The sequence below is a fragment of the Lolium perenne genome, chromosome 4 (assembly GCF_019359855.2).
Source record: "Lolium perenne isolate Kyuss_39 chromosome 4, Kyuss_2.0, whole genome shotgun sequence".
Taxonomy (NCBI): Eukaryota; Viridiplantae; Streptophyta; class Magnoliopsida; order Poales; family Poaceae; genus Lolium; species Lolium perenne.
In genome coordinates, this window is record NC_067247.2 from 351,877,238 (window position 1) to 351,899,257 (window position 22,020).

The following is a 22,020-nucleotide window of genomic DNA, read 5'->3' on the forward strand; positions in this document are numbered from 1 at the left end:
CCCAGCTGTCTCCTGCATCAGCACCAGCTCGTGTACCAGCCCAGGCTCCTGCACCAGATCACCGAGGTCTCAGCTCATTGCTGTGGCCACCCGTGTGGTGACCAGGACGCATCTGAAGGCTATGTTCGTGAGTATATGACAGCATAACTGCTCTTATCTTGATGTCTTCTCTGCTCAAAGTCTCACATGGTTCAGTGCATTGGTGCCATTGACTAATTTTTGGTGGTATCTCTTGCTTTGAATCAGAAATTGCCTAAAAGTATCTCCAAGGATCTCAATGCTGGCCGAAGGGGCAAGATATCCCTCGTCATGGAGAGTGAAGGTCTCACCGTGGAGGGACGGTACTCCGTCAGTCCACAGATGGCCGCTTGGCTGTTACTTCCAGGTGGAAAAAGTTCATTGACGGTGCCAAACTTCGCATTGGATCAAAGTTGAAGGTCAAGATCTTTCGATGCCGTTGTGACATGCTGGTCATAAAGTTCGCGGTTGTCTAGTTCTGTTGCCCCATGAGCCCTTAGCAAATGCATTTGTAGTTATACTTATATAAGGTTATCTTATCTGAACTGCTAATTAATTGTATGGGTGGTAAAACTCTGGCAAGCTTTTGCTCTTAGCAAGTATGTATGTATGATCAGCTATTATGATAACTAATGTTTGTGTTCATCTTAATTTGCATTTCCATTTTAGAAAAAACTTAATTTCTATTTTGGCTGACCTTTTAGAGAACTATCAGATTGAACCCACAACATGATTCAAATAGATTCATTACACCGAGCCACATGTCTTGACCTTGCTATACACTACTTCCATTAATCAGTGCAAGAAGGCTTACCTCAGTGCTGAACCATGGTAGATTCGAATCCACCTTATCTATCTAGAAATACAACCTTTGCGAGAAAGAGGATTTGCGGTATGGGGAGGCTGACATTGGGGACCCATGAGCCAGCGGCGTCGTCAACGTTTTAAAGGTGGCGAGGAGATCGAAAGAAAAAATAAGCCAAAAATCAGTTGGTAAACAAATTCAAGAAAAGAAACATTTACCTTTCGAGAGGATGACATGCGGGACCCATGAGGCAGCAGCATCCTCAACTATTTCAAGGCGGCGAGGATCAAAAGAAAAAAGGAAATAGCCAGAAATTTATTAGTGTCAAAAATAAATCCATCAACGGAAACTTTTAATGTTCATAGAGGATGACATGAGGGACCGACATGCCAGGTGCGTCGTCATCGTTTCAAAGGGTGCAGGGGATCAAAAGCAAAAGGCAAATAGACAGAAATTAGGTGAAAAAATAAATCCAACAAAGGAAACTTTTATTGTTCATAGAGGATGACATGCGGGACCCATGAGCCAGCAGCTTCCTCAACGTTTCAAAGTAGGCATGAGATTGAAAGAAAAAGGCAAGTGACATAATATCAGGAGCCAAAAATAATCCAAGAAAAGAAACTTTATTGTACATAGAGGATGACATGCGGGTCCCATTTTGTAGCAGCGTTCTCAACGCTTCCAAGGCGGCACAGGACCGAAAGAAAAATGAAGTAGCCAGAAATAAGGGTGTGAAAAAAAATCCAAGAAAAGAATATTTCAATTGGGCATGTATCTGGACATCGGGCCTTCGAACTATCTGCTGGGCCTTTTGACTCGTACAATTTCAGCCCACTCCAAAACAGGAAAGGTCAGATTTTTCTCAAAAAAAAACAGGAAAGTCCTATGCTTCGCAAAAACAAAAAACAAGGAGATTCAACATATAAGTTTGTTTATGTAGATATAAAGATTTAATTTATCCGTTTGCAATAGCTCAGAGCGAAATACAACGTTTATTGTCTGCAAAATAAAATATCACATGTTTCTTGTACGGGGAGGCTGACATCGGGGACCCATGAGCCAGCAGCGTCGTCAACGTTTCAAAGGCGGCAGGGGACCGAAAATAAAAAAAAAGCCAAAAATCAGTTGGTAAAAAAATACAAGAAAAGAAAACATTTATCATTCTGAGAGGATGACATGCGGGACCCATGAGGCAGCAGCATCCTCAACGTTTCAAAGTCGGCATGAGATCGAAAGAAAAAGCCAAGTGACATAATATCAGGAGCCAAAAATAATCTAAGAAAAGAAACTTTATTGTACATAGAGGATGACATGCGGGTCCCATTTTGTAGCAGCGGTCTCAACGTTTCCAAGGCGGCACAGGACCAAAAGAAAAATGAGGCAGCAGCATTCTCAACAATTCCAAGGCGGCAGGGGATCAAAAGAAAAAAAGGAAATAGCCAGAAATTTATTAGGGGTCAAAAATAAATCCACCAAAGGAAACTTTTATTGTTCATAGAGGATGACATGTGAGATCGACCTGCCAACAGCGTCCTCATCGTTTCAGAGGGGGCAGGAGATCAAAAGAAAAAGGCAAATAGCCAGAAATTAGGGGTAAAAAATAACTCCAAGAAAGGAAACTTTTATTGTTCGTAGAGGATGACATGCGGGACCCATGAGCCAGACTTACTCAACGTTTCAAAGGCGGCATGAGATCGAAAGAAAAAGGCAAGTGACAAAATATCGAGCCAAAGATAATACAAGAAAAGATACTTTATTGTACGTAGAGGATGACATGCGGGTCCCATTTAGCAGCAGCGGTCTCAACGTTTCAAATGCGGCTTGAGATCAAAAGAAAAAGAAAGTTGATTGTACATAGAGGATGACATGCGGGTCCCATGAGTCAGCAGCTTACCCAACGTTTCCAAGGCGGCAGGGGATCAAAAGAAAAAGGAAATAGCCAAAAATCAGAGGGTGAAAAAAAATAAAGAAAATAAACTTTTATAGCACATAGAGGATGACATGCGGGTCCCATGAGCCAGCAGGTTCCTCAACGTTTCAAACGTGGCATGAGATCGAAAGAAAAAGGCAAGTGACCAAATATGAGGAGCCAAAAATAATTCAAGAAAAGAAAGTTTTATAGTACATAGAGGATGACATGCGGGTCCCATTTAGCAGCAGCGGTATCACCGTTTGAGAGGCGGAAGGGGTTCAAAAGAAAAAAGAAATTGCCAAAAATCAGAGGGAGAAAAAAACCAAGAAAATGAACTTTTATAGTACATAGAGGATGACAGGCGGGTCCCATGAGCTGCAGGTTCCTCAACGTTTCAAACGTGGCATGAGATCGAAAGAAAAAGGCAAGTGCCCAAATATGAGGTGCCAAAAAAAACTCCAAGAAAAGAAAGTTGATTGCTCATAGAGGATGACATGCGGGTCCCATTTAGCTGCAGCGGTCTCAGCATTTGAGAGGCGGCAGGATCGAAAGAAAAGGCACGTGACCAAATATCGGGAGCCAAAGATAATCCAAGAAAATAAACTTTATTGTCCATAGAGGATGACATGCGGGTCCCATTTAGCAGCAGCGGTATCACCGTTTGAGAGGCGGCAGGGGATCGAAAGAAAAAGGCAAGTGACCAAATATGAGGTGCCAAAAAAATCCAAGAAAAGAAAGTTTTATAGTACATAGAGGATGACATGCGTGTCCCATTTAGCAGCAGCGGTATCACCGTTTGAGAGGCGAGGGGATCGAAAGAAAAAGGCAAGTGACCAAATATGAGGTGCCAAAAAAATCCAAGAAAAGAAAGTTTTATAGTACATAGAGGATGACATGCGTGTCCCATTTAGCAGCAGCGGTATCACCGTTTGAGAGGCGGCAGGGGATCGAAAAAAAGGCAAGTGACCAAATATGAGGTGCCAAAAAAAACTCCAAGAAAAGAAAGTTGATTGCACATAGAGGATGACATGCGGGTCCCATTTAGCAGCAGCGGTCTCAACGTTTCCAAGGCGGCAAGGGATCAAAAGAAAAAGGAAGTAGCCAGAAATCAGGGGGTCAAAAAAAATCCAAGAATAGAAAGAATTTTGGTTCATAGAGGATGACATGCGGGACCCATGATCCTGCATCGTAAACGGCTCGATCGGAGAACGTTGAACGAGATGGCGCGATCGAGAAAAAAAACAATGCCAGAGAGGCTGCCATCTGGGCCCTACATCCCTCGGCGGTGCAGATTTGCGTTGACTCGGCCGGCGAACCCGAGATTTCGAGATGCACCACGTCCCGGGCCACCATACACGACGTTTTGGCCGCTTTCGTCGGGCTAGGTGGCCTCAAAAACGAGAAAAAAAAAGTTTTGACATGCACCACGGAGGGACCAAAAATCGTCGGCCATGGTACACCAGCAACCACGGCGCGACTTCAACTTCGTCGGCCATGGCAACTTTTCTTGTAGTGAAAGGCATCGCTATGGAAAAGTGTGTCAAGGAGATTACCATTTGGGTACTATTTGGCGTGCAGTAACCTACCACAAAGAAAATAATTATTCTTCAATAATCCTAGGTTTGGTTAAATTTTCTAGAGTACCAAAATCCCATGTGGCCCATGCATTTTGGTTCGGATAAGGAATCCCAAACAACCCAGTGAGCCTTGTGATCATAATATTTCCTTCTGTATGTATTCATAAGTTATGTATTTGTCCTTAAACAACATCAATTATACTATGTGAATTTGAATGTATGATTCAGTTGTGGAACTATATAATGTGATTGCGGAACTATATGTATCATCGAGAGGTGTGTCTTTTTTCATCAAGATGAGATAGTAAAATACCTATTCTTTCAATGCCATTTTGCAAGATATATATGGTCAATCATCTAAATAGGTTCTACCTTATACCCTCCACATAGCGTTGCTAATATTCTTTGCAAGGCTTGTGAATGTAATAGGATGTTGCCTAGAGGGGTGGTGAATAGGCGGGTTATAAAAACTTCTACTTGAGGGCTAAACAAGGCGGAATAAATTTACCTAAGGTTTACTTGTTTAGCACAAAGCCTATCAACTAGGGTTTGCCTATGTGCACCAACAATCTATGCTAAGCATGATGAGCAACAAGGTGATAGCTAACTAGATATAGAACATCAAGCACGGAGGCTATCACAATGTAAAGTGCATAGGTAAAGGAGCTCAGGGTGAGAAGTAACTGGTGCACGAGGAGACGACGATATATCCCAAAGTTCACACCCTTGGGTTCTACGTCTCCGTTGGAGCGGTGTGGAGGCACGAGGCACTCCAACGAGCCACTAGGGCCACTGTATTCTCCTCGAGCCTTTCCACCAAAGGGAAAACCTCGATCCACTAAGGAACCCTTGAGGGTGGTCACCGAACCCGTACAAGATTGAGGCAAACTCCACAACACCGGAGGCTCTCAAGTACAAGGCCACAAAGGCTATAACATGCCACACACGGCAACATGGCCGCGAAGGCTCCAACACGCCACAATTGGCTCCAAAGCCACAAAGGCTACCACACGCCACAAAGGCAACAACGCCACAAAGGATACTACGCCACAAAGGCGACAAGGCCACAAAGGCAACAAGGCCACAAAGGCTACCACGCCACAAAGGCGACAAGGCCACGAAGGCAACAACACCACTAAGGACAACAAGCCCTCTACGAGACCGAAACCCCGAAGAGAACCCAAACCGATGCACCTAATGCAATGGCTAAGAACACCACTAAGATGACCAAGTTCTTCCCTCCCAAATTCCAACAAAAAGATACAAAAGCTATTTGGGGAATAAGGGAGGAAGAACAAATATGAGGAGGAATACCAAATTACTCCAAGATCTAGATCTAGCAAAATCCCCTCACTTAGAGAGGGATTCACTTGGTGGAGCATTAGATCTAGATCTCCTCTTTCCTTTCCCCCAAAAAGATGCAACAAATAGTGGAGGGATCAAGAGGAGGATTAAGCTCTTCAAGGTCAACAATGGAGGAGAGATAATAGATGTGAAGGACTAGCTTGGGCGAAGGTGTGAGAGAGGTATATATAGGGGGCCCAGAAATATGACTGTTGGGACTGAAAACGGTCAGATTCGCGCCCGAACCGGTACTACCGCTAGTGTCAAAAACCGCATAGAAAAATAGCTAGAAAAACATTTTGGGCCGGTACTACCGCCTTTTGGGCTGGTAGTACCTCCCCTGTGAAAGCAGCACAAAAAGAAACAGGCTAAAAGGAAAAGCAGGGCGATCTGGGCTGGCGCAAGCTGAGTGGGGGCATGCTGGGCCGGCCCAGGCGAGCATAGTAGCGCAACAAGCACGCCAGCTAGCCAACAAAAAACGAGGGCGGGAAAGGGCGTCCCAATCGAGCGGGTCAACGCTCGAGCGAGCGTGCAGCACGTGCGGCGGCTGGCGGGAGCGGGAGACGCGGGAGTAGCTGGGCCGGGAAGCTGGGCGCAACCTAGGTGCGGGGAGGAGTTGGTGGGCTGCTGGGGGATGATGGGCTGGAGGAGGAAGAACCGGCCGGGCCGGTAGTTCGAGGCCCGGTACCAGTCCAGATTCAGGGGCTCGCAGAGAGGTTTATGGTACTGGGCCGGTACACACACGGAAGTACCAGCCGGCCCAAAAACCTTTTTTTCTTTTCTTTTTCAAATATGATGCAACTATAAAATCTTAACTTGAGCTAGGAAACTTCAAATGAGGTGAAACCAATTTTGCTGGAAGGGCGACAAGAGCTACCTCCACACATGGTGAAAACATGGAAACGATTGGAGGATGATTTTCTTATGGATTTAGAGGTGCAACCTCTCAATACGATAAACCAGGAAAATCATCCAAATCGAGCATGCAACATGTGATGCATCCAAAATCCGTTTCCAATGAGTTAGAGCTTGTCATGGAAATGAACACAAGCTCTAAAATATCTCATGGATAAGAACCAATAACAACCAAGAAACACGATGCAAGGAATGCAAGGTTTGAGCTCTCTCCGATGATGCAACCCACTATCATATCGAGCACAAACCTTGTCCTTGCGCTTTCCACTCGAGTCGGTAAGCTCCGTCTTCACCCTCTTCTTTATTGTACATGCCACCATCTTCTTCTAACATACACGCCAGCATCTTCATCCATCTTCTACGCACGCCACCGTCTTATCTCTTCTACACCGTCTTCGTCCCAATTCATCTTCTACACCGTCTTCATCTCTCTTCGACACCGTCTTCATCTATATTCTTCATTGCACTCGATCTTCTTCATCTTTCAACCTTGAGACCAACATATGGCTATGTACACAACCTAAGATAGATTCTCAATACAACCATTAGTCCATAGGGATTGTCATCAATTACTAAAACCACACATGGGGGCACAATGTTCTTTCAGCTTGTGCATCCATAGAACCCTGAGGCTGAAACATTTTTTGAGTGAAACACAAGGACTGCTTGGATTAAACGATACATGTTTGGGGCTAGGGGTAGGATGTCTGAGATTAAACAATACCACATAACCATTTTGGGGGTTTACACTATTTTGAGGTTTGGGGGTCTATAGAAGCACAAGCCTTTGGCAATTGTCTAAAATGGGATGGACCCTAGGTTTAAAATACTTATCATGGTCGGAGTGTTCGATGTTATCTAGTTGCTCTGGCTATGTAGAGATCAGAAAGATTTTAATGAGAAAATTCAAATCTTTTGCAAGTTATCTACCGAGGAACCGTTTTGCCCTGTTCGTGGTCGTCTCTACATCGTATGGAGGACCGCGACCTGTTTACGGAGGTGTCTACACGGTTGGAGACACGGCGAGGGACTTTTTTTTACCCAACATGGGTGGCAACATAATCTCAGGGTTGGACCTCCACCACTTAGGCGGCGATACAGTTTCCAAGATGATTATTTGTACTGAGTCTGTTTTAATCTGATTGAAATAGGTCAACTATGTTAGGGGAACGAGCTATGTAAAAGAAAAAATCATGCAATTTCAAACCAAGATCACTATCGAGGTGTACGCAACTAGGCTATGTTATAAAATATTAGACGACCATGTCACCACCATAGAGTTGATGACATTTATGATGAAGTCCACCGACTCCCGATGCAAGGTTATACCTCCCAACATCGAGAGTTTTTTCCTCACGATGATCGACAAGATCAATGTCAGAATAGACGATGGTTCGGTATACACGCATACTAGTGTAGTGTCACGATGTCATCGTGCGATTCCGCACAATAACGATGCACAGAGACAACTTGATGAAGATCGTAGCCTCCAGCTTTGTCTCTAGATTAAATCTGGTTGGAAAGGTAGAAACTGGTAGTGCTTCCGCAAGAGGTTGGGTGCCTAGGGAACTTGGTTTTTGCTAGAGGCGGTAGCGGCCAAGCCGCCAGGAGCACGAGGACGAGGTGGTTGGGTGCTAGGGTCCTGCCTTCGGAGCCACCCATGGGAGCAGCCAGAGAGGGAGGGATGGGAAATTCTTGAGCAGGCATAAGCAACACTTATTTTTGACATCTGGCAATGCATAAGTTGATATATAAAGGTTCATGCTGAAATGGAAGCACACGTTAATAAAGTGAAAATATCCTTTCATTTTCACACGCAAGTTGACCAAGGGAAAGTATTATTCCACTTAGACAAAGTTGATCTTTACAAGTTAAATTTTGATGACGTGATAAGCCTTCATATGTGTAGACACTAAGACAGTAATACGAATCATCGTAGTTCCTGTCTTCAATGGTTTTATTTAAATTTTGCATTTTCCTTAGTGGACTTGAAGAACATGCTACACCATCTATATATCATGGCATTGTAACTCAAATGGTTCAAACTTTGATCATTATGTCTGTACTGCTCAAGGTTTTGAAGCATTTCTCTTTGACAATTCCTTAGAATGTACGGTCACGGCAGATTAAAAAGGGCGCTTCAATGGTCTAGTAACTCATGGACTCTAGACCGGTGCGGAGGAACCAAAGCTAGGATCAACTACACATTTGTCGAGGCCCTTAATTTAGGCTTTGGTGATAACAAGAAAATCATATTTCATTTAGATGTTCAAAGAACCCTTGCCCCCGATCCTTCTCATATCTAAGCATCAACGTTCGTCCAGAATCATCGCCTGTTGTCCCTAATATTATCTCCAATCACGTCCGTTCCCTTCGTTTTTTCTCTATATTTTCCAGCGTCATTTTCAAATGAGTTCTGGGCAAATATAAACTTTTTTGAAATCTATATTTTTTTCAAATCTATGATTTTCTTCTTTAGATCTTGGATTTTTTCTTATTTCATCAAAATCGAACAGATAAAACCGAATTGTTTTTAAACATCCTGCAGGAAAACAAGGAAAGTAGAAGAGAGAGAGCCAGACGATCGAGCTAGTGGTTGAGTCGTTGCCCCGTAACGAACGCTGAGAGCGTCAAATAGGAAGAGCCGCCTCATCTGACCCATTGGCCTCTCAACTTTGGCCCGGGTGAACAACCCAGCGGGTTGACACAGGCCATTTCCCATAGGAGGTGCTAACCATCACCCCTTAGCGATGGTGTCCATTAACCCCTTCGCCGTTAATGGGCCAGGCCCATTAGTTCAGTTCTTTAAAAAAATTCTCAAAATCAAAATTTCTTTAGATTTCTAATTTTCTCAGAATTAAAATTTTCTCATATTCGAAAATTGCTTAGATTTCAAATTTGACCAGATTCGAAATTTGATTAGATTTAAAAATCGCCCAGATTCAAAATTTGCTTACTTTAAAATTTGTTCGAATTTAAAATTTTCTTACTTTAAAATTTGTTCGAATTTAAAATTTGTTCGAATTTGTTTCGGGTTGCTTAGATTTCAAATTTGACCAGATTCGAAATTTGATTAGATTTAAAAATCGCCCAGATTCAAAATTTGCTCAAATTTAAAATTTGCTTACTTTGAAATTTGTTCGAATTTAAAATTTACTTGTCTTTAAAATTTGTTAAAAAAGGAAAAACAGAAAAAATCGAAGAAAAATTGAAAGAAACCCGAAACACAAGAAAAACCAGAAAAAAACTCAACAAAAACTGAAGAAACCCGAGGCCTACTGCTCCCTACCTGTTGATGGGCCGCGGCCCAACCCGATGGTTTGTACCCATCGTCCGCGGGTGGCCACTTGATGTGGGTGACCGCCGAATATAATCCGGTTGAAGCCTAATCCGGCCAAGTCAACAACTACCGTTCCGTTACCGTTCCTTGTTGGCGCATACGACCCTGGCGACACGTCTTCTCCTTCCCTTCGCTCGCGCTCGCGTCGTCAATCCCCAATTCCCCTCCGCGCAAACCCTAGCCCCCCCTCAGATTCGGCATGCGATTCCAGCCAAACTCCAATTCGTGACCTCGCCGGAGATGATCGCCTCGCGGCCGCCGCATCCTCGCCGGATTCGGCCCCTCGCCGCCGCCTCACTGGTACTGTTCCTCCTCTTCCTCTGCATCCGCTCGGATGGGGACTCTCCGCCATCTTCTCGCCCGGTGTACCGCAGATTCCTCTCCGATGCCGATCCCGCCGCTTCCAAAGGCGGGAACCTTTCGGAGATCACCCCTCCGCAGCTGGACAACCCCTCCGCCTCGTGCGCCGGCATCGCGCGCCACGAGGGTTTCAGCTCCCAGTGCGACTTCGTCCGGGCCCACCCGCAGTGCAGCTCCGGCGGGTTCGTGGACTACCTAGACTTCTTCTACTGCAGGTGCGAGAGATTCAGGGTGATTGGCTACGCTGTGCTTGCGGTGTGCCTGGCAGCCTTGTTCTACATGCTCGGCAACACGGCCGCGGACTACTTCTGCTGCAGCCTCGAGAAGATGTCCGCGCTGCTGCGGCTCCCGCCCACTGTGGCTGGTGTCACGCTGCTCCCGTTTGGTAACGGTGCTCCTGATGTGTTCGCCAGCATTGCGGCCTTCATGGGGTCTGGCTCCGGAGACGTGGGGCTCAACAGCGTGCTCGGCGGAGCGGTGTTTGTTACCTGTGTCGTTGTTGGGGCGGTGTCCTTGTCCGTCGCGGAGAAGAATGTGCAGATTGACTGGAAGTGCTTTGTAAGGGATGTTGGATTCTTCCTCATCACTCTGGTCGCGCTCTCTGTTATATTGATCGTCGGGAAGGTGACTTTCTGGGGAGCTATGCTGTTTGTCTTGATTTATGTGGTCTATGCATTTGTGGTGGCTGCAAATGAGTTATTAAGGAAGCATGCACGGATGCTCAAGTTTGATCTAGTCACACCATTGCTTCCTCTACGCGCAAGTATTTTTGCGCAAGGAATAGAGGAAGATGACTCTGTGTACAGTTCACTTCTCGAGGAGGATACAAGTGATGACGTGGCGCAGATAAACGCATCGTTGCCTCAGTGGATGTGGGCTTCTCATGTGGCTATCTACTCAAATCAAGGGAGAGATGGTTCGCCTGACAGGCCATTGTGGGGTTGGAATGAAGAAGGCAGAGTGGATACCTCCACGCTTAACTTCTCCAAGCTGATTTTGTTTTTGGAGCTACCCTTGACAATACCAAGAAAGTTGACGATTCCAATAGTTGAGGAAAACCGCTGGTCCAAGGAATATGCTGTTGCCAGTGCTGGCTTGGCCCCTGTTCTCTTGGCACTTTTGTGGAACAGTCAGGATGGAGTATCTATGGGGGCTAGCATAGCATCATATGTGATAGCTGGTGTCTTCGGGATTGCACTTGCTGCTCTCGCTTTCAAATGCACCAGTCCTGATCGCCCTCCAAGGAGATATTTGTTCCCATGGGTTTTTGGAGGGTTCGTGATGAGCATCACTTGGTTCTACATCATTGCCAATGAGCTGGTTGCACTGTTGGTTGCATTTGGAGTGATACTGGGGATTAATCCTTCAATTCTTGGGCTGACTGTTTTAGCATGGGGCAACTCAATGGGTGACTTGATGTCAAATGTAGCCTTGGCAATGAATGGAGGAGACGGTGTGCAAATTGCTATGTCTGGGTGTTATGCAGGGCCTATGTTCAATACACTTGCTGGCTTAGGAATATCGATGCTACTTGGAGCTTGGTCAACGGCACCCAACTCTTATGTTCTTCCGCAGGACATCTCTCTTATTTACACGATGAGTTTCCTTGTTGCTGGATTGATCTGGGCTCTTGTTATGCTGCCACGAGGCGGCATGCGGCCTAACCGGACGCTTGGAGTTGGTCTCATTGCTCTTTACTCTGTTTTCCTTTTCATTAGAGTAAGCAATGCTATGGGGATATTGCCACTTCCAGGCTTGAATTAGATGTTCGTGTTTATTGTACATGATTGCCATTTGTACAAATGAAATGGAGTTATACACTGTTCTTCTGTTCTGTTAGTGGGCCTCAAGTTCATTCCTATTTTGTCAGTTGCTAGACAATAAACCAGAACATGCCTGCAGCTGGTATGCTTGACTGTAAACCAACAACCTTAAAAAGTAATAAATTTACACTTTTGTAGCGTGGACTATATTTTCCCCCTTATTTTGCACAGTTGTCTTACCTTTTAGTTTACTTGCTGTAGGGCTGCTGCTTCTTTTCACTGACTACTGCCTTGTAGTCGCGTTAGGTATTTTTGTGTAGTCATGTAGTCTAGTTTACAACCAAATCGAAATTGACAGATTGGGTTCTGAACGTGGCCGAACGGGGAGCATCTGGGTGGGAGAGACCTAAAACTGTTCAAAATGCAGTGATAACGCGATGGATTGAGGTCAGGAATGGCACAAGTTTTAACCATGTCATCATCCAATTTTTAAAATGACAACGACCAATGCATAACAGAACATCGACCGATGCATAACAGATCAGACAAGTGTTGCACATGGTTGAAAATGCCCTGCTCCAATCCATCCCTCCTGCTTGTCCTGCCCAGGGAGCGCTGCCTCCATCGTGTCCGCAGGTTGCTAGTAGTATTTTCCTCCTTGGGCCCTTATCAACGTGTGCCGTCCGTGTTGATGCCCTGCTGGTGTTGGCCTATGACAGTGTGGCTGCGCCGTCTGTTGTGACCATCATTGCAGGGTGGATGAGGCAATTCCGGGCTTTGTCATTGGCTGGCGCAAGGCCACCGAGGTAGCCAGCACCTAGGTATTACCCACTCCATCTAAATTCTGTTTTGTTCTCTATCGTTCCTGGAACCGCATTTATTTTATGACTTTTTTCAAGCTATACCGCTCTCCAGTTTAGTCTTATTCTCATTGTTCTGTTAGTGCTTTGTAAATAATTCGTATGGGTGTATTGCTTTGTATAGTTCATTCGAGATGTCTTGCAGAAATGCAATTTCTGAAAGTATTCCTTAGTGTTACGTTTTTGCCTGATTAGGATGTGGCCAAGTATTGTTTTCGATGTGTCACAGTAGAATGGAGGAGATGGTTCCAAAACATTGTCCTGCCAGGTGATCAGGGAATGGTTAGCTACAGGAGTATCCTTGTCTACATTGGGCATCTGGGTGGAAGGTTATCAGTGATGGCTGATTTCTGATGCATCTATCCATTATAGTCTTGTTTTTAACACGCTATCAACATCTTGTTGTTTAACATCCTATTGTCAAATATCATTTAAGGCTGAGTTCATTTATCTTCTTTTCTTGTATGTAGGGATGAAATCTACATTGTTGAATCATTTGCATTAAGCTTGCCTGTTGATGCATGATTTGAGTTGTAAGTTTGGAATCATTAACAGGCCAGTTGCAAGTTTTCTTGTTTTATAAGTTACTCTGTGTATCATGTCGCCAGTTGCAAGCAAGTTAGGTTTTTTGCTGTCGTAACATAACTGTGCAGCTGGCTAGCGTGTATGTCTCATAGATAAGCGTGTAGGTCTCATAGATAAAACGTGAGTGATTCATTCCTCTCGAGTTGTACACACCGAAGCTTTTCCAGCTGGAACGCTTGGTTTTCTCTTCCGAGGTGGAACTTATATATTATATATAGTGTGGATTTTTGTAGCTCGGGCTACACATAGCTCTTTTTTTTCAAAAATTCGAAAATGATACTTTAAAGTTTCAAAAATATCTGAGAAAAAAATCTTGATATAGGTAATGTTGGGATCTACGTATGTGCAAAATTTCAACTCGAAATATCTTATATTCGGAGCTGCACAAAAATGACAAAATCTGACAGATTTGGAGGTTTTGAAATCTTGCACTGTTCACTACTATAGGTGTCAGATTTTGTCATTTTTGCACAGCCCCGAATATATGGTATTTCGAGTTGAAATTTTGCACGTACTTAGATCACAACATTGTCTACAGCAAAGATTTTGTTTCCAGATTTTTTGAAACTTTGAACCGTCGATTTGAATTTTTCAAAAACCAAGCTACATGTAGCTCGGTCTACACTGATGGTTTTCGTTATATATATAGTATGTATGTCTAGTGGAATTAGAGACCCTGTGTGGTATCTATCCTCCTATGCATGGAAATCAAAAGCAAAACATCTGTTATATGTGCGCCTTTAGCTGAAGTGCTCGGTTCGGTTTCATCTTTCTGGATCATTTGTTTCTTGTTGTGCCAAATCTGGAGTCCCTGTTGTGTACCGTTCAATCCTCTGACCCTTATGGCCATGTAGCTTTCTTTGAGAAACAAAGATGTTCAGTTTATTTACCTAAAAAAATAGTTGCTTCCTCCTAGAGCCTAGTTTGTTGTAGTCTTTCCACAGAGCCAAGTTGTTTGTGATTCGCCTGGTTGGACTCCTTTGTCCCAGCAAACATCTAGCGAATTTTCCAACAGACAGCGTATTATGTCAAAGGTGGCGAGTGGCTCTTGGACCCATGCCATGATGATAGAATATATAGGGTGCCTTAATACCCAAAGTTCTTCTTACCCACACTATAGTTAGCTCTCCTGCTATCACTTGGTGCATCTACCCCAGAGAAAATACTCAGCAAATGGCGATGATTGGCACCACCGCCCTTGTTGTCGCTGCCAGACCGCCGAGACGTGTTCTAGGTATGCAAAACCAATTCAAAGAATGGCTTAGTAAACTTTACCTGATCTGCTTTTATTTTTTTAGTTTTATTTTCTCTGCAATCTATATTCTTTGTAAATTGTAATTGTGCTTTGAATTAAAAAATGCAGCGGTGAACTTCCCAACTGTTTCGCCTAAAAAATTATGTCAAGTCATGTGCAACATGTTATGTTATTAACAGTGAGACTCTACAGGGCTGCCTCAGCTGAGAGTGAAAATGTCCGAGAGGTTGGTTGAGGTGCAGTTTCTCCAGGGACGACAAGAAGGCGCCTTTGGCTCTGACTCCGTCTCTGGCTGTTCTCAAGGGCATGGGGCTCCAGTTGTCGCGGAGGCCATGTGGCCTGGAGCTGGTGGACGAGCAGATGGCCACGGAGTGCATGAAGCTCTGGCTGAGGGCTGAGAACCCGGAGTGGATCATATTGTGTGCGATGTGCCTCATCTTCGTTTGCTCCGTACGTCGGCCAAACGATGACCACAAGTCATCGTCTGCAGAGCTGCTGCGGCTGAGAGCGAAAATGGCCGAGAGGCTGAGGTGCATCTTTTCCAAGGACGACAAGAAGGCGCCTTCAGCTCTGTCTCTCTCTCCGGCTGTCCTCAAGGGCATCGGGCTCCGGCAGTCGTGGAGGCCATGGGGCCTGGTGCTGGTCGACAACGATGATGAGCACATGTCCACGAGTCTCCGGTTGTTGTCGAGGGCTCTGAACCCGGAGTGGATCCTGTGTTGTGTGGTAGGCCTCATATTCATCCGCCCCCTACGAGATCGACGTAACGATGACCACGAGTCCGGCGGCCACACGCGCTGAACACCACCACGGCCTCCTGCTACTGCCTGCCTGATTCGTGGAAAGCTTCGCATGAGGTTATGCATTACTACTAAAGAAAAACTAAAGAGGCGGCAGTTAGCATGTATCAGTATTCAGCGCTAAGTTTAAGATCTGTTATATAAATAAGTCTTCTTGTAATTGGGTCGATGAGCTTCCTAGTTTCATTTTACAAACTCTCCTAGATGATGTAACTATACTTTAATCTCAGAGTAGCAAGTTTTAGACGCACTATTTTTCTTACCAGCGTATCTAAGGGAACTAGAAGGTTTTTAATGAAGCGGCTTGCTAACTTAATATATTATATGTTTACCTTAAAAAAGTTTTCAATAAAAAAATCAGTGCTAAGTTGTTGGAATTGCTAGCTAAGAGTTTCGACGTATTGGATATGTTAGTTTTTATCGAAGATTTTATTTTCGTGCATATCTTAGTTGTCGTTTAGTTTATGCATGACAAAAAGGAGGTTCAGAATGGTCTTAACTGAATATCTGGTTTTTATCGAAGCTTTTATCTTCGTGCATATCTTAGTGGTCGGTTTAGTTTATGCATGACAAAAAGGAGGTTCAGAATGGTCTTAAGGGTGTGTTCGGTTCTAGAACCGAGCGGAATGGAACGGAACCATTACGTACCTAGAGCGAATTCTTGTGTTCGGTTGTGGAATGGAACGGAACCGAGTGGTTCCTCAAAAGGGAATATTCTCTCCATACGCGGAATGCACCCATTCCACTAAATCGGTGGAATGTGGTGGAATGGCTGTTAGTTAGCCGCTATTAATTACGAAGCACTCCACAAATCCGGCCAAAAAATAATTAGCCATTGTTAATTACGATTTTGAGATTAACAAGGCCATTTATCACTATTAATTACGATTTTGAGATAAAAGATTAAACTTTAACCTCATTTAGTTCTACTCTCCAAATTCCCCCAACCGAAAAAATATTAATTATGATTTTGAGATTAAAAAGGTCATTAGGCATTGTTAATTACGATTTTGAGATTTAAATTACTATTTGCCATTGTTAATTACGATTTTGAGACAAAAGTTTAATTTAACCACATTGCGTTCTGCTCTCCAATTCCTCCGACCGAATAAAAAACGGTATCATTCCGTTCCTCTTTTTTGTCCAAACCGAACACGGGGATGGAACCATTCCATTCCTCTAAAAGGGAACCGTTCCATTCCATCCCACGCCGTTTCAGAACCGAACACACCCTAACTGAATATCTGGTCAAAGAAGTAGGAAAAGATTCCATTGAGACAATAATGATTTGGCGCACGCTAGCCATCAGCCATCTGATCCTGCGCACAGATCAGCCTGCTTGACAGCCCTCGGATGGGCCTAATCAAGTTTCACTTAAACATGTATAGGCTTCGCTCGGATGGGCCTAATCAAGCTTCGCTTAAACATGTATAGGCTTCGCTTTTTAACATGAATAGGCTCGCTTTTATATGGGAGACGTCGCTTTCAATCAGTGCGAAACATCGCTTTCCGTTGTTGCGAGACGTCGCTTTCCTCAGTGCCTTCTTCGGTGGTTGCAAGCTCTGCTTAAACATGTATAGGCTTCGCTTTTTTTTTATGGGAGATGTCTTTTTCGGTCGGTGCGAAACATCACTTTTAGTTGTTGCGAGACGTCGATTTCCTCAGTGCCTTCTTCGGTGGTTGTATCAACCCGTTAGCCGGCAACATCAATGATTGGCTGGACTTTGAGGAGGCCTTCATCAGCAACTTTACCAACACCTATCGTCCGCCCGGGACGGCTCCAACAACTAGAGATGTGCAAACAAGGCCCGTTCGAGACGGACCGCGAGTACCTGATGGGCTGGTGCCAGATGTGTAACTCTTGTGAGGGGGTCCACGATATCCAACCTATCGGCTCTTCATAGCCGGCTGCCGGCCCAACACCATGTTGTGCCACAAGCTGTGACGCATCGAGCCCAAGACCATGGTGGCCCTCATGTCCATCACGAACAAGTACGCGCTGGCTGAGGAAGCCGACCAGATGGGGCCAGCTGAACTTTTGTAGCCTGCACCTAGGCACGATAGGGCCGAGCCGTCCAAGAAACAGCCGGCTGAACAAAGCACACATGGGTCCCGCCGCGATTACTACCGCGACAAGAGAAGCAATGACTATCCGGACCTCAGGTACTACACCACGCACGTCGCGGCCGTCTCATACCAGCAGGCTGCCGGCGGAAGCCGACGCTAGAAACAACATCGGCTTTGGAAGCCCAAGTACACATTTGAGCAGATGCTCGAGACACCGTGCAAGTACCACAGTGGTGCGAAGACGGCCACCCATACCACTCGGGAGTGCATCTAGACTAAGCACATGGAAAGTGGTGAAGCTTTGCCGCCTTCGCCCCCGCCAGCCGGTGGGCCGGGTGGTGTAACATCCCAAATTTTAAAACAAAGAGAAAATGAATTTCCTTTTTCCAAAAATGAGAACCAACAATTTTTTTTCTTACATAGGGTGCTATGCATAGTGCTCATACCTAATGCTTGTGTATTTCCATGATTGTTGGATTGATACCTTGAACATATTTCCAAAAACCTAAAACCATAACCATCTCAAAACAAAGTGGATCAATTTTGAGAAATCAAAATAAAATAAAAAGACATATGTGGGCATATAGCCCTACTATGTAAATCTTGAACCCTACCTTTCTTACTTTGCTAAATGGTGATGAACCATGGTAAAACCCACTAAACCCTAAACCTCATCCCTCTTATCACATCCATTTACAAGCAAAATAAAAAGAAATGTTGTTAAATAAGAAAAAGGCCTATGCAAGCCTATGGCTATTTTTGCAAATACTAAAATTTGCTTTGTCTACTTTGTGTAGATGATTTGAAATACCTCAACCAACTTAACCTAGTACTTAACCACCAATCCAAGTGAGAAACAAAAAGAAAATGAACATATGCATAGAGGCATATGTGGCACTTAGCCATAATACCAATTCTTGACCTAGACACCCACACTTTCCCCAAATGGTTTGAACCCTTTACTCAACTCAATCTAACACTAAATAAACCTTACCCATGCCTAAGTGAAGCAAAGAAAATGAAAAGAATAAAAGTTAGAAAATCACAAAACCCTCACATATGGTTTATGCCATTTTTACAAATCTTTGACCTAGACCAATTTGGCCTTCACCATTAGTTGTATTATGTTACTAAACACTTATTACAACTTTTGGGAATCAAATAAACTCAAATCAAATCAAATTTGAACTCAAATTGTGATCACATATGATATTGGTCAAATCTGCCAATTTCAGTCTGGTCACTACTTTGAGCCCCTGTATCTCAAGTTTTTCAAACCAAACAATTCCAATTATTTGCACCTCATCCAAGTTCACATCAAGGTGAACAACTTTTGTGAAGACCACCATATCAAATTCATCTTGGATCAAGAACTATGCTCAAGCAAAGTTGAGACTTTTTAACAAATTCAACAATCTCCCTCTTTGCAAATTTTGCAATTCCTTTATTTTTAAAATTCCACCACCACCTTTGAGTGTCTCTGGTCAATTGCAACTCATCCAAACAACTCAAATTCAAATTTTGGAACCACATTGCATTGACCAAATTTGGCAAGAATTTGAAATTTACAAATAGGCATCAATCTCAAACACTATTTGCAATAGTGTATGGCCCAACCTTGAGCACCACTTGACCCTCTCATGTCCCCTGGTATCCTCCAGCACCAGTGCACCTAATTGGAACCCTAGCAATAGCCAAACCTAGCCATGGCAAGGCCATGCCGGCCATGTCACCCTTGGACATGCCAACCCTAGATCCTCCCCTCTCTAGCTCGACCAACCCTGTCCCTCTGCTTCCCCTTGATCCCCTCAACACGCCTGTGCCCGCCATGACCAGAGAAAGGCACCACAGCAACGACACGCGTCGCTCCCAAAACAGCCCAGGGCCATGCCGAGGACGTCGTGAGCGCGCCCACGGACGCGCGCAGTGCACCTGTCGCCCCGACGAACAACGCGTCCCCCGGACCCCATTCCTGCACGCTGAGCTTCGCCACCGCACCACGAACCCACTGGACACGCGCCCGTGCCCTCGCGCAGGCTGTCGCCGTCGACATCGTCGCCGTTTCTCCGCGCCCGTGCCGCACGGCATCGATGTCGTTAGCACTCGCCCGACCGTCCCCTACCTTGCTAGCAGGCTCCATAGCTTCGCCTCGACCTCACCTACCTAGCGCCGCCCTCGCCTACCCCTCTCGCTCGCCGGAAACGCCGCACCCTTGTCGACATAGCCGCAAACCTCCGGCCACCTCGAGCTCCTATAAAAGGAGAGCCCCTCCTCCTCAATGGAGCACACCAGTCGCCTCCCCTCCCTCCTCTGAGCCTCCTCGCACCTTCTCCGCTCCACATTGCTCACCACCGCCGCCCAATTGCGCCATCGCCGCCCGTGATCCGCCGAAGATCAAGCCACCGATTGAGTCCATCCCCGGAGCTCCCACGACCACCGTTGAGCTCGCCGTCGTCTGCAACGTCGCCCTGCATCAACGCCACCGCTCGCCGGAGTCCCTGCTTGCCGTCGACCCCCTCGCCTCGCCGTGCCAGAGCCCCCTTCTCGTCAACGACGACGACGACGCCCGACCGTCGGATCGCCGTCTAATCCAACCGCTCACATTCACAGGTACCGCTTCGGCGTGGATGACCCGCTGACAGGTGGATCCCACCGTCAGACGGCCCGTGGCGCGTGAGACGCGAAGCTGGGCCGGCCCACCTCTCTCTTCCCCGATTCGGCCTGTTAATTTTCCCGCGCAGCCCAAATCATTTGAATTTCGATTTTCTGTTTAAATCAAATTGAATACTGACCCTGTGTTCAAAATTCAATAGAATCTGTTTGGCTTATCCAAATTTGGTGAATTTTATATTGTTGGAAAGCCCATGAAAAGCCCTATCCAACCACACTGGTTTCACACCGAAATGTTTTGTAGAATTAATGTGATAAAAAGAACAAGGAAGAAACTTTTTCAACTTCAAATAAGTATTAAAAGTCAACCAAAAATGATATTAAGTTGATTTTCAACTCTCATAGCTCACATTTCACTTACAATAGTTGTTTCTGCAAAAATATGGTATGGTTACTTTGAGTGATCATGGCCTAGTTTAAATAAATGACTATATGGCTATTGTAGTTAGTTGATATTGTCCAAAACTAATCATATGAAGTGTTTTGCTTCATTTAAATCTTGTCCCAAGTACTTTCATATGAAGTTGAGACCCTGGTCTAATTACTCTCACATTGAAATACTTGGTGATATTAAATCATTATTAGTAGTGTTAAATGGTATGAGGTATTCTACCTCACTTAAATCATTTTCCCAAATGATGATGATGAATGGTTTACTTAGGTCAACATGATTTCATGCATGATTGATTGAGGAAATTAAATCTTAAGAAGATTCAATGAGAAGAAATTATTTCTCTAACACTAAGTAAGAAAACCCTAGAATAATTTTAGGTAGCAATGTTAAGTGATGATGCTAGATCATTTGGAGTGAGCCATTAAGGATAATTAAGACTACTTAAGTATTGTTTGATGATTGTATCCTCGTATTCGTGTATAGACGCTAGTACCGGAGACTATCAAGAGGAGGAGGTATTCTACCCAGAAGAAGAAGAGAACTTTGATCACCTCAACTACCAAGGCAAGCTAGACTATTGCAAGTTATATTGTTGCAAGCTAATATTCTTGCAAAGTGCAAAGCCCTTTGGGGCAAGGCACCATTAGTCTTACCTTACTTACCATGATCCCATCCCAAGTTTTTACATTACATGTTTTGCTTGATTTTTGAACAAGTTACTTTTATAGTTACTTTCGTCTAAGTTTAGAGTGTTACTAGAGTAGCAAAGTTAGTCTCAAAGATGGCCAAGCAAGATAGCACCCCTCATGTTCAGTGCTAGTGCTAACAACTAAAATTGACTACTCTAGATGGGAACTTGTGATTTTGAAATGAACTTGAAACTTTGGAATGATGAGTCATTCCATTGAAAGATTTTTGAAGGTGAATATGACCTGAATGAGATGGTGAATTTTTGACTAAAACTGATATTGGTTTGGATGCGATACCTTTCCAATTTTTGAGTACCCCCACAATACCTGATTATGGGTAGGGATTAACTGGAAGTTTATACATCTTAGTATGGGTTCCCTCTGAACAAGCATCATAGGGGTTATGCCGAGGCTGCCTCCGTTGTATGAGAAATGATGTGAAATGAGGTGAATGTACGGCCCAAGCCCTGTGCAGTTCCCAGGTTGACAGTTGGTCTTCACTGGGAGGCCAAGCTCATGGGGAGAGGTACCTATACTAGGGTATGTAAGTGAAAGGATATGGTTGATGATCCGCGTACTATGTTACGATGATTCGGGGTTATCCTCCACGGATGAAATCAAATGTTGTGGCTGACACGCGTACAGCACGCGGCCATTGGGAACCCC

At 44.6% G+C, this 22,020-nt stretch overlaps 1 protein-coding gene across 1 annotated transcript; it reads left to right on the plus strand.

Annotated features, from left to right (window-relative positions):
- Positions 1 to 9,988: 9,988 nt before the first annotated feature.
- On the plus strand, positions 9,989 to 12,105 carry LOC127301382 (cation/calcium exchanger 4). The gene has a single exon (XM_051331616.2). It carries the CDS (start codon positions 10,152 to 10,154, stop codon positions 12,033 to 12,035), a length of 1,884 nt encoding a protein of 627 aa, XP_051187576.1. The 5' UTR covers positions 9,989 to 10,151; the 3' UTR covers positions 12,036 to 12,105.
- The last annotated feature ends 9,915 nt before the right edge of the window (positions 12,106 to 22,020 follow it).